This window comes from Octopus sinensis, unplaced genomic scaffold (assembly GCF_006345805.1).
Source record: "Octopus sinensis unplaced genomic scaffold, ASM634580v1 Contig13566, whole genome shotgun sequence".
In the NCBI taxonomy this organism is placed as follows: domain Eukaryota; kingdom Metazoa; phylum Mollusca; class Cephalopoda; order Octopoda; family Octopodidae; genus Octopus; species Octopus sinensis.
The window spans coordinates 1-12,889 of NW_021833011.1; the positions used below are offsets into that span (position 1 = coordinate 1).

The 12,889-nt window shown below is 36.6% G+C and overlaps 1 protein-coding gene across 1 annotated transcript; it reads right to left on the reverse strand.

Moving 5' to 3' along the window:
• Nucleotides 1-2,219: 2,219 nt before the first annotated feature.
• LOC115229699 lies at nt 2,220-6,503 on the reverse strand. Its single transcript, XM_036499312.1, has 3 exons — nt 6,490-6,503; nt 4,040-4,237; nt 2,220-2,491 (listed from the first exon to the last, which is right to left on the reverse strand). The coding sequence occupies exons 2-3, from the start codon at nt 4,218-4,220 to the stop codon at nt 2,235-2,237; spliced, it is 438 nt and encodes a 145-aa protein (XP_036355205.1). The 5' UTR covers nt 4,221-4,237; nt 6,490-6,503; the 3' UTR covers nt 2,220-2,234.
• Nucleotides 6,504-12,889: the final 6,386 nt, after the last annotated feature.

The following is a 12,889-nucleotide window of genomic DNA, read 5'->3' on the forward strand; positions in this document are numbered from 1 at the left end:
GCTATGAGGGCCCCTGTTTCGTCTCTCTGGTTGATTTTATACCATTGCCATTCAGGCTCTTTGATCCACTCATTGTTCCATCTCATGTCACCCTTCTTGTATCCAACTCCATCCCCTCAATTATACCAGATTCTTTCTCCTTTGAACACTGGTCCTCTGCAATCCTTGCCTCATCTCCCTGTTCATCAGTTCAAAACAATACTTTAACAGCATCAACAGGGTGTAAGGCAATGGACAACACACACATGCACACACAGCAGCATAGAAACACAGGTAGAAAGAAGGTGTGCAGAGAACTGAGATGAGTCAGGGTAAGGATGAAGAATATAAAGACTCCAGAAGATGTTAAGAAATGCAAAGAAATGAGAATGCAGAATGTTTAACCCCTGAACATTTAAACAGGCCATATCTACTAGCAGGGTGCAAAGAGCACCATACGAGTGTGATCATTGACAGAGCGGCTAACCGGCATCCGTGCCAGTGGCACATAAAAGGCACCATTCGAGTGTGATCGTTACCAGATCATTACCAGCATCACCTTACTGGCACTTGCGCCCGTGCTAGTAGGGTGCCAAGAGCACCATCCAAGTGTGATTGTTGCCAGAGCAGCCAACTGGCTTCTGTGCCAGTGGCACGTAAAAGGGCACCATTCGAGCGTGATCGTTACCAACATCACCTTACTGGCACCTGTGCCGGTGGCATGTATAAAAAAATTTGTGCGAGGTTGCCAGTACTGCCTAACTGGCACCTGTGCCGGTGGCACATAAAAGCACCCACTACACTATCGGAGTGGCTGGCATTAGGAAGGGCATCCAGCTGTAGAAACTCTGCCAGATCAAGATTGGAGCCTGGTGCAGCCATCTGGTTTGCCAGCCTTCAGTCAAAATCGTCCAACCCATACCAGCATGGAAAGCGGACTTTAAACAATGATGATGATGATGATATCTGGCCTCTTACACCAACCATACAATATCATTCTAAAAATTAACAATTACCTCGTCAACATTCCAAAGCTATGAGATAATGCATGATTAATACGAAATGATGTGAATAAATAAGCAGAAAGCTTGACAGATTAATCTGAATGCTAAAGAGTTAAGGAATGCTCTGAATTATAAAGATGAAAGTGCTAGAAGAAAGAAGAAATGTTTCAGAGTCTGTAATGAGAAAAGGTAAATAAAATGGAGAGGTGAAACAACAGACAAAAGAAAAAATCACATCAACCGAATATATAATCCTGTGTGGAAAGTCCTTTGAAGAATTTTATTGATTTGAAAATTTTAGTTTGATGTGTTCAATATTATGAGAGTATCATTACTCAACATATTCGTTTTATATTGAAACTATAATCAAAAGTAAAAGACAGGCAGACCTGTGCATGTGTTTATCATTGGCACAATGACCCTCCCAAGACTTACAAAATATATTTTGTTTTAGAATTAAACTATATATTTGTATTATTATTCAGTAATATGCATTTACAAGGTAAAGACTCAGTTTTCTTTCCATTTTGTTTTAGATAGAAATTACATTTGTAACAAGTTCCCTCTATCAATCAAACAAAGATGGTAAAATATTCCATTTACTTTCCCTCTTTCCAATGTTTAGAAACTGAAGGAACGGTCAAATACTGGAATCAGTTTCACTGATAAAACATCATCTCTAATATTTCTGATTTCCTGCCTGATAACCATCATTCCTGACAAATTTCTTCCTTTCCTGATAAATGTGAGAAACCAAAAAGCAAAATCTGGGAAGAAATAAAAGATATAAATAGGTGCAGACAGGGCTGTGTGCTAAGAAGTTTGCTTCCCAACCACATGGTTCTGGGTTCAGTCCCACTGTGTGGCACTTTGGGTGAGAATCTTCTACTGTAGCCTCAGTTCAACCAAGGCATTGTGAGTGAATTTGGTAGATGGAAACTGAAAGAAGCCCAGTATGTATGTGTGTGTGTGTGTGTTTGTGTCGTTGTGTCTATTTGTTACCCGCTACTGCTTGATGACTGGTGTCAATGTGTTTATGTTCCTGTAACTTAACAGATCAGCAAAATGGAATGATAAAAGTTTCTAGGTTTTAAAAATTAAGAACCACTAGGGTCGATTCATTTAACTAAAAAAGATCTTCAAGGTGGTGCCCCAGCATGGCCTGAGTCATTAGACTAAAACAATTAAAACACAAAAGATATACCAATCCTATTAACAAAACAAAATTCAAGAAATCTTTTTCAAAACAAATTAAACTTGAAGAAACTTACCAATTTCATTTTGGCAATACACAAGAAAAGTTCCAGCTTTTCTTCCAGGGGAAACATATACAATATCCAATTTTCCTGTCTTTTCCAAAAAATCAATTAACATTTTTTCCGACATGTCTTTGGGGCCATTTGACACAATCACTGCATCTTCTTGCCAGACTAGATTTTTATACCAGTCCACATGAAGTTTATGTTTGCTTACATTATGGACCTTCCTTTGGACAACATTTTCTGCATCTGAAAATCAAAATAGCAGAAGAAATTGAGAATATAATGTCATTATTAATGAGTGGAGGGCATGGTTGTGTTGGTGTAGAACCAGGTCAGACACTTTCTGGTCATAAACATGTCCAAGTGTCCTTCCTTGTTTATGATGTTAGGTGGTACATGAAGAAGATTTAACTGCCTTTTCTAGCAGATCAAGTCATCACTTAGAGGCCCCTTTGTTCGATAGCTGAAAGGATTATGAGGTTCCCTGTACAATTAACTGGCTCTAGTTCAACAGCACATTGAGCAAGTATCTTCTACCACAGCCTCAAGATGACCAGAGCCTTGTGACTGATATTTGGAAGAGAGAAACTGTGGCCATCATAGGATGTGTGTGTGTGTGATCAGATAAACATATACACACTTATGTGTATACGCACATACAGTACTTAGAGGAAACAGTAGTCATTCACAAAGACAATTGCCAATAAAAAGCTTTATCCTGAGCAGACCAATATGTAAGCCTATTTTCCAATAAAGAGTAGAATATTTGAATATCAGAATATGTCAAAACATTTAATGAAGTGCACTGCAAAATTTCAATTAAAATTAGTCCCTTAATGAAAAGAGAGACTCATTATCTTCGTGACAGACCCATGCCAAGAAACGAGAGGAACATAACCTTGAAATTTAAATTTTTATAAATAAAAAAAAATATTTATATATATATATATATATATTGGCCTGCTCACTTAGCCAGCGGGGTGGCGTCATTTGAAGGCTAAAACAATGCAAAGCGCATTGTGACCACCGATTTGTAGCAGCATCTGATAGCCTGGTCGGTCACGTGATCAGGTGATATATATATATATATATATATATATATAAATATATATATATATGCCATTTGATATTCCTTCAGGTTAAGGTGAAGGAATGAATTTAGCAGCAGAGAGACAACTCCAAGCACGTTTCAGTTTTGAGACCTCTTCGTTATAAAAGCCTACCCATGACTGCCAGATTGTTGATGACTAAAGAATTTTAATGAGCGGATACAGAATGGTGTGACAACTTGGAATAGAACACTGCTCTACAGTTTCTCTATTGTACCTCCTTGATCACACTTTAGCCTTTCAATACCTAGCATAACCCCTACATAACCCTTTCGGTTCCTCACTCCATTTAGTAGAAGGAGTGTTTTTCCTTTTTTTTTTTCCTGTCTTGGACATTACTTGGCAACCTCACTAGTAATGATGGCAGGAAAATTGTCCCCAGTCCACTCTGTAAAGTGGTTGGCATTAGGAAGGGCACTGAGCAATAGAAACCATGCCAAAGCTGACCCCAGAGGTCAATGCTGCTCACCAGATCCTGTCAAACTATTCAATGCAAGCAAATATGGAAAATGAATGTTAAATGACGATGATGATGATTTTTAACATTGCTTTATATTAATCTAATGTGTTCACAGTAATTATGTGCAAATTGTCCAACCTATGCAAGCATGGACAACAGATATTAAATGATGACAATGATGATGTCTGTAAATGATTTCATGAAATAAAGAATATTTCTTCTAACCTTTTTCCGATTCAAAAGTGATAATAACTTCCTCAGAATCTTGGATCCGTTCTGGCTTTCCTTTAATAGGTCCTCCACTTGATCTACTCTTGTTCTCAAAATAAGACTGAATGGCTTCCAAACGGAAATCAGTTGGGATTCCTGACACCAATATCGTTCTGCCCTCATCTTCTCCTTCCATACTCGTGGCAGATATTCCTGCAAAATAAAACCAAGATTTAATGCTAGATAAATACAAGTTATTCACCATCCATGTAACAATATAATGCTATCCACATCATAAACATCCACTTTACATGCCTGATGTAAACCTGAAATACATATAGCCTTCAAACAGTCCAGATATGCTACAAATAACAGCCAAAGTTTTTCAAAAGTTCTCCCATTTTTAAAATAGACGAATACATTTGCTAAAATCGTCTTGTCTTGAGAATATCTGCAAAGAAGTTATGGCATTCCTGATTGAACAATGCTAATTTCACTCACAGAAACCAGAGTTCTAACATATGTCCATGAAATCTGAAAGTCACACCTCTGAACGAATCCAGCTTTAAAATCTTTAAAAAGATGTTTTGCAATAAAACAGCCACACAAATGCCATTTAGTATGACAAACTTCATCTAAATACACATTTTCCAAACAATTCTTTCTTCTATAGGCACAAGGCTTGAAACTTTGGGGGAGAGTTAATCAATTAGATAAACCCTAGTGTATAACTGGTACTTACTTTATTGACCCTGAGGAGATGAAAGGTGAAATTGACCTCAGTGGAATTAGAACCCAGAACATAAAGATGGATGAAATGTCACTGAGCATTTTGTCCACATTTTCCAAACAATGACAATGACCACAACAACAATAACAACCAAAAGTACCAATCTGATTAGCCTGATTAATGCCACAACATCATATAGAATACATTCAACAAAAGAACACCCCAACCATTCACCCACCAAACTCAACCAGATGAACCTAATTTATAAATACAGCTTTGTGTTGGGCCCTCAATTCCTTGATAGGGTTGTATGGGGCACTATGGTCAGAAATGGCATGTCTTGGGTATTTTTAAACCCGGAGGGACCAGGAGATGTGGTGATTTGCTGTACTTGAAAAATCATGTGAAGCTAAGTAAAAAGCTTGTCCTTTCAGGGGTGGGTGCAACATAAAAACACTCCCACGCTGGGGTTGTGTCAACACACCCTTGCCAGTGGCATGTAAAATGCACCCAGCACATTCTGTTAAGTGGTTGGCATTAGGAAGGACATCTAGCTGTAGATACCATGCCACAACAGACAACTGGAGCCTGGCCAGCTCCATTTCAAACAATCCAACCTATGCCATCATGGAAAGAGGACATTAAACAATGAGGAGGATGATGTCAAGGCCATCCTTCTGCAAGAATGACCAAAACTGGTTTCTTCTAAAAAGAGGGAGAGAGAAACAGAAAGAAAAAGTGAGAGGCTGAGAAGAATTGACCCCAATACTTTGTTTATTGACTCCAAAGTGATCAAAGACAAAATTGATTTCAGCATCGCAAAGAGTCAGAAGGATTGCCACAAATCAACCTATCTGGTGCTCTACTGACTCTGTGACTTGACCACCTCATAAACACTACAGAAATCACCTAAAAACAAGTTTATGTTGCACATTGTGCTGCAGCTCATACAGTAGTAGTAGAGGAAGCATTTCTTGTTCGGCGTGCTGAACATTGCTCATTGCTCTGGACGGCTCGTTGTGCTAACCATTCACAACGCCGCTCCTCACTTTCCCTTCTTCGCACTGAAGCCATCCTAAGTGCATTGAGAGAGTTCCTCCTGGCGGCGTCTTCAGCAGATTCATTTGCATGCATGCGTTTACTTTTCTTTGCAGCATTTGTTTGCCCACCTATATTGGAACTTTTGCGTCGAGGTATGGTGGAAAATTATCAGTTATACAACAGAAAAAGTCCTAAGGAAAAAGCGGTGAATGTATAGCACCCAAAAAATTGTAACCTGTAGTTTGTAAAAATGTTTTTCAAGCAGATCGAATTGATTTTGGGTAAGAGTTTTGAAGTGGCTAGTTTAAATTGGAATAATTATATGGAAAAAAGCACTCATATGAAAACAGAGGCAAATCGTAGCTTGCAAATGAAGATTGCTGGTAGTACTGTGCAAGCAGTCGATAAGAGTTTGCCACAGCTGACAAAGTATTGATTTTTTCCAGTTGGGCATGTCACGTTTTTTCACTGGCTCAAGCCAAATCCTAGGCGAATTGAGAGTAGTCTATTTATGCTGGGAGTGCAGAATTTTGAGGAAAAAATTATATGAAAAAGCGTCCCAAGTCAAAGAGAGGACACATGTCAAATTTGGTGAAATTCGGTTGAAAATTGTAGGAGTAGAAGTGGTTCACACAACATACACACAGAAACAGACAGCCAACTTGCCTTTTAATATATAAGATTAAACACATACCATTGCATAGATGTGGTGGGTTCAAATCCTAAGTGAATTGAGAGTAGTCTATTTATGTTGGGGGTGTGGAATTTCAAGGAAAAAATCATAAGAAAAAGTGTCCTAAGTCAAAGAGAGTACACATGTCAATCTAGTGAAATTCAGTTGAAAATTGTAGGAGTAGAAGTGGTTCACACAACAGACAGACAGACAACTTGCCTTTTAATATATAAGATAGAAGAAAATGAAGTAGATTATGTGTCCAACCCTTGGTTTTGAACCACATTATACGACAATGGTGATTGGTCAATTGCTTCGTTGGGGTTGTGGTACTCCTGTCACAATGCCAGTCACCATGACTCCAGCTAAAATGTGGAAAGCAAGGAAACCAAACCTGTTGCTGCTTTTTTTCACTTTGTGTTTTAACAGACTAATGTGCAACTTTTGGGTTACAACTGGCCAATCAACAAGGCTCAGCAAATTCTCAACAAGCTATTCTTTGGTGCCTTACCAATGCATTACATAAAGAACCCTCAAAGTTGAATTTAATCAGAAAGGAATAAGTTGCCTTAGCAACAGGATGGTTTACCAATCTATATATATCTATAATATAAATTGGACATGGGCGATCGTTGTATTCTTTCTTGTCTTGAGGTTCACAACCAAACGGCTGAATGAATTTGTGTGAAAAATGGCACACATGTGGAGATGGGTGCATAGAGTGGAATGCAGTTTGTATTTTTTTCCTAGCCCCCCCCCCTCTACATACTGAGAAAATCGATTAAAACTTTTTCTAATGGAATTCCCCTCTTTCTTCCGCCATTAAAACAACCAGTTGCTTAGAAGCTGTTTTTTGACGGGATGAAGTCAAACTCACCCCAAGCTACTTTTTTTCCAGAAAAGAAAGGTGGGAGGGATGGTAGAGACCTTGAAGTTTCCCACAAAGGGAGTTTTGTTTCGCGAGCCCTTTTTTTTCTTTTCCAAATTATTTTGCATGCTTTCAATGAATGTGACATTGAAATCATGCATAAATGGCTCCTTTTTCCAGAAAAGATTTGGCTGTTATTTCTAGCATGCCCTACTACCACATAACAATTATTTCCATTGACACCGAAATATTTACCAGCGTTTTCCCTTCCATTTATTTTTTCCACTTTATGGAAGTCAATATTTTCTATGTTGACATCCTCCTCAGTTATTTGTGCTTTTCACCCAGTTCTCTACTTTCTAGAAGAAAAGCCCTTACATTATCTCAAAGCTATGAGAATTCACAACGGGTTTTGGCCATTTTAAACACTAAAGGGTTAAAAGTGCCAAAACTATAAAATCAGCCTTTTTGAGGGCTTTAGAACCCAAAAACTATATAGTTTTTTGTTTTTTTGGTTTTTTTTTGCTTAAGAGTTAAAAATCCTGATTTTATAGTTTTAAATTTCAAAGGGCCTAAAAAAAGGCTGATTTCATAGTTTTGGCCCTTTTTAAGGTTTTTAAAGGGTTTTAGAGCCAGAAAAGGTAAAAAATAAAACTCAAATGAAACATAATATTAGTATTAAACTAAAAGAAGTTTACTGATAAGGTGATCATAAAAAAACTTTCTTTAAAAATTGGAAAACATGATATATGCATGATTCAACTTTTCCTCTTCTCCACTATTTTGTTGCCCTTCTTGAAAATTAGCAAACTAAAATTTTCATCAGACAAGGATGATCTCTTGACACTCAAGATGTCTTTGTCTATGGAAAATAAACGTTCAACTGCAGCACTGGAAGGGACGGATGTGTTGTACTTGACAAACAAGTCCACCAACACTTGCTCACTGAATGACGCGTACAATATTAAATATGATAAGACAATCATTAAACAATAGAAACGTTTACTGGTTTTATTGAAATTTTGGGGTTAGTGGAAGCTAAATGTAACGGAAGTTAATTAGTTCGGTAATGATTTTTAAAGTTAACTTAAAAGTTAAATCGTTAACCAAAATATTAACTTTGTTAATTAACGATTAACGGACTTATGCCCAGCTCTGAGAGAGAGACAGAGAGACAGACAGACAGACAGACAGACAAAAGAAATAATATCTCAGTTCTTAGCAACAAGTTGATTTCAACGTATTTTCGCAAGACTGATCTCTGAGTTAGTCAGTTTTTTAGGACAGAGGTAAGAACTTTTCCATATCTTCTATAACTGGTATTTTATCATACGTTCTAAGAAAAGGAACTTCTAATCCATTACTGATAAATATAATATTGCATATAACTTCTTTCTATGTTTTGTCTTCTACACATGAGAATTCAAATGATTATGAAAAAAATTGTGTGTGATTTAAGGTTGATTTAGCTGATACATTCTTTGTCTCTTTGTCACTGGCATGTATTAATATTTTGCAATATTTTTCTCCCCATAAACACGTTTAGTGGAATGATGATGCACCCAAGGGTGGATTTGAGTCAAAAATTCGGACTATCTATATTTTAAAATTCCGATTTAAAAGAAAATACAACAGAGAGTAGAAATGAAGGTAGCAGGTGCTCGTGGTTTTTATTTTTTGGAATTTTCAGAAAAGTTTTGTGAATTTGTGTTCTATGCACTGGAATTCATATACTTATTGCCAAATAAAAAGGAAAAAGAAAAAAAAATTCTTATTTAAAACCACATAAATCCTAAAAATTTCCTACTTCTTTTCAATTTTTTTTTTAAAATCAGAGTTTAAAATACAGAAACTCAGAACGTTTTGCTTAAATTCCAGCAGTGGACCATTCTTGAAGAATATCAATACACTATAGTAACAAAGAAATGAAGAAGAAATCAAGAGGCTGTGCGATGTGCTAAAAACAACAGCTAAATTGCCTAAATCCCATACAAAAATTTTATTTGCCTAATCTTTTGAATTTCCATGTGTAGAAGAAAAATTTTCTGAAAATTAAAAAAAATAGTAAAGTTACGAGGGGTTATACGGGGTGCTTTAATAAAAATTCTGCTTCTCCGACTAAGAGGAAATGCCGACCATATTCCATTGAATATCTGTCTTGTGGCTGTATTCTATCAGCACAGAATGAAGGGAAAACAATGTCTCAGCCAAGCCAGCTCAGAATTCCTTCAGAGACCAAGTTCAAAGACAACTAAAACAATCCAGTAGAATATTTTAGAAAACTGCACAATGAATTCCAAGCAAGGAAAATGGAGAATAAGTGACAAAATCATAATGGTTGACTGGAATCCTATGAAATTTCTAAAATGATAGCAAAGATTGGGAAACCCCATAATATTGGTGAAACTAATTTTGCCAGCGGTATCTGTCATAGTGTCATCATTTATGAAACAAAATGCTACTGAGATTACTTGTAAGATTCCTTTAAGCAACTCATCAGTGTCACTGTGCGTCAATGAAATGGCTAAGATGGAGAGAAGCAACCTGTAGCCAAACTGCAAGTAAAGAAATTTCTTCTTCAACCTGATGAATCTACCCTGAGAGACAGTAAAGCTATAGTATTGGCATATAATCGTTTTTTTTTTGGTGGTGGTGGTGGTGGGGTGTAATGAATTCAGAGAGGAAATTCATTTTACCAGACATCTTAAAACAGATACTAAAGGCAAAACAAATTTTCAAAGGCACTATAACTTATTTCGAGGAACATAATATTCCCCTGGGAAATGTGAGAGTTTGTGCTAATGACTGTGTTCCGCCCATGATTGGCAGATACAGAGATTTTGTTGCCTGTTGAATAAATGGTATTTTCTATACACTGTGTGATAACACCAGTAACACCTACTTGTGAAACAATCAAGAGCACATCTGCACGATCCCCTTAATATTGTAATATTATTTACAAGATCACATATTTCATGAATTCTGTAATCAAAATGGAGAAATTGAATGCTTTGTAATTCACACGAACATGATATGGTTATCAAACTGTCTGCGTCATTTTTTTTTGTACTTTGGTATATTATTGTTTCATTCCTGGCTAACAACAATCGCAGCCAACAAATGATTCCAGCTAAAAGTACAACTGCACTTCCACTCCACAAATGGTTGCAGCTAAATGCGATATATTTTATTTATCAGAAAAATTTGATAAAATATATCTGACAAACAGCTTCAAGAAGACTTTGACCTCATATCCTCCAAAGGAGCGATTGCTGCTTTTCTGGGGAAAGTACAGCTCTAGGAAATAAATATTGTATGCTGTGTATTATTAGAATTTCCCTGTTTGGAATCAATTAACAGTAATCTGCACGATGACGACCTTGTTTACTGAACATTTGAAAAACTTGCATAATGATATGCAAGGTCAGTTTTATGACCTGCTGCAGTTAAATATACCGCGTTGGGTGACATTTCATGTTGCTGGTGTAGATATCTGTTTGCAGGAGAATCTCATTGAATTGCAGAACGATGAAATATTTCAAGCAAGATTTAAAGATGGAGAACGTAATGTATGGTAAAAAAAATGACACTGCTACAAAGTATCCATTATTCTGGTGGGGGAGTGCAGTTGTACTTTACTACTTTTCCTTTATCTTACCTTGTTGAATCTGGTTTCAGCCATGTCGCTAATTTACTGTGAACAGCTCATAATTGAATCGACGTTGTAGAAAAAGGTGATCTTCAATTATCATTGACAACATAAGAGCAGAACAATTTAAAACTAGCAAAGCAGCACCAACCACCAGACTTGCATTAAAGAAATTAACACTAAAGTACTACCTTATGTAAATAAATATATACATGTATATTTATTTTACTTGGAAACATTCATTTTCCGTAGAATTTAGTTGTTAAGAAATTGGTTATAGGTCCATAGTACACAAGATATTTTAACGACTTTTATACAAGTCCTAATTTGACTTTTTTAAACATCGAATGGGTATGGGGGAGGGTCCCAAGGAGTAAAATAGGAATCAAAGGGGTTCTCAGGTAAAAAAAAAAAATGGTTGAATACACCTGGTTTGCGTAGCTGAGAGTTTGAAACGTAGGTAATAGATATTATTTTGAAGGAATTTTTCCTCAAACTTGACCCAATTGTAAATGAGGTAACAAATAAAATATGTGGATAATCTTTGGCAAAGAAGCTATAAAGAATATTTTATGTTGAGTTTCATTAATTTCATATTATGTGCTATTTTTCCAAAATCCTCTTTCATTTGACCAAGATATTTAAGGTTTTGTTGCATATCTGATCTTTCTGATGTCTAAGGACGGATGTTTATGTGTATGACTCTTTTTGCAAATTTAATTCTGGGGAAATAGAAAAGCATATTCACTTAGTCTTGTCTTACCCATTTTGCCCCGCCTATATTTGTCTTTTATATGCCGAAAGAAAACAGTGATAATTTTCTGAAATATTATTCTGAATATATCATAGGTTTTACTGAGTTTAGAGAAGGTCTTTACTCCGTTGATAGAGTTTTGGTAAGGTAGTGAATATTTAAAAAAAATATATTTTCTTCAAAGTCAAAATGTTACTCATTGTACCCCACCTACTCTTAATGGAAACTGGAAAAGCAGACTTTTGGAAATAGCTGTTTGAATTTTCCTGTTTTTATTGGGGTGTGCCCCACTTTCTTTCTTTCTTTTTTTTTTAACACATTACAAAACAATGAAGGGAAGCTGTTTTAAAAAAAGAATTTTTTAAATCCACGTCTTTGAAATGTTGGTATCTCTACCCCGCTCTCTCTTTCTCTTTGTCTGTCTGTCTCTCTCTCTCTCTTTCTCTGTATCTCTCTCTCTCTCTCTCACTCATCCTGTCTTTGGAACAGCAACAACAAAAATGATTTCTGTCATTTTATCTTCTACATTCTGAAACATATGTAACTCACATTAAAAGAAAGAAAAAACCTTACCCCACTCTTCCCTACCGCAAGTGGATGTGTGAAAAACGAAACTTGAAGTTCTTTTTTTTTAAATTGCAAGTTATGATTTTTATTGCCTTCTCAGTGTTTACTGTTTTACAAAATTAAACTAGAAAACTGGACAAAACAGAGAATACAATTGAAAAAAAGAAAAAAGAAAAAAAGAAAGAAAGAGAAAAAAGAAAAAAAACAAAAGAACAAAACAATTTACCACCTTGGGTTGAAAAGTTGAGGGCGCTGGGAAACCTTTCTACTGGTTATTGAGACACACCAGTACACTTGCAGCGTTGCCGCAGATGATGGCGAAGCTGCTACGCTGGAACAGCCAAGCGCCCTCATGAGCCTCACCAGTTACCTCTGCCAGGTGAGTTGCCAGTGAAGACAGGAATCTCGCAGTGGCCCGACTCCACTAGACGTCTTGAACGCCACACGATGGAAAATGTAGTTGGCCGACAGATCGCAGTATTTCAGGATTTTGTTCCGCTCGGTCGCAGAAGCTGTGGATCTCGCCCTGACCGCAGCATCCAAGATGTGAGAAGAAGCAAAGGAGTCGCTAACTGTGACATCC

Excerpts from the sequence above, each read along its gene's own strand:
- LOC115229699 (XM_036499312.1), bottom strand. The coding sequence starts at position 4,220 with ATGGAAGGAGAAGATGAGGGCAGAACGATATTGGTGTCAGGAATCCCA. Across the intron at positions 2,492-4,039 it reads CACTTTTGAATCGGAAAAAG|ATGCAGAAAATGTTGTCCAA; the intron begins GTTAGAAGAAAT and ends TTTGATTTTCAG.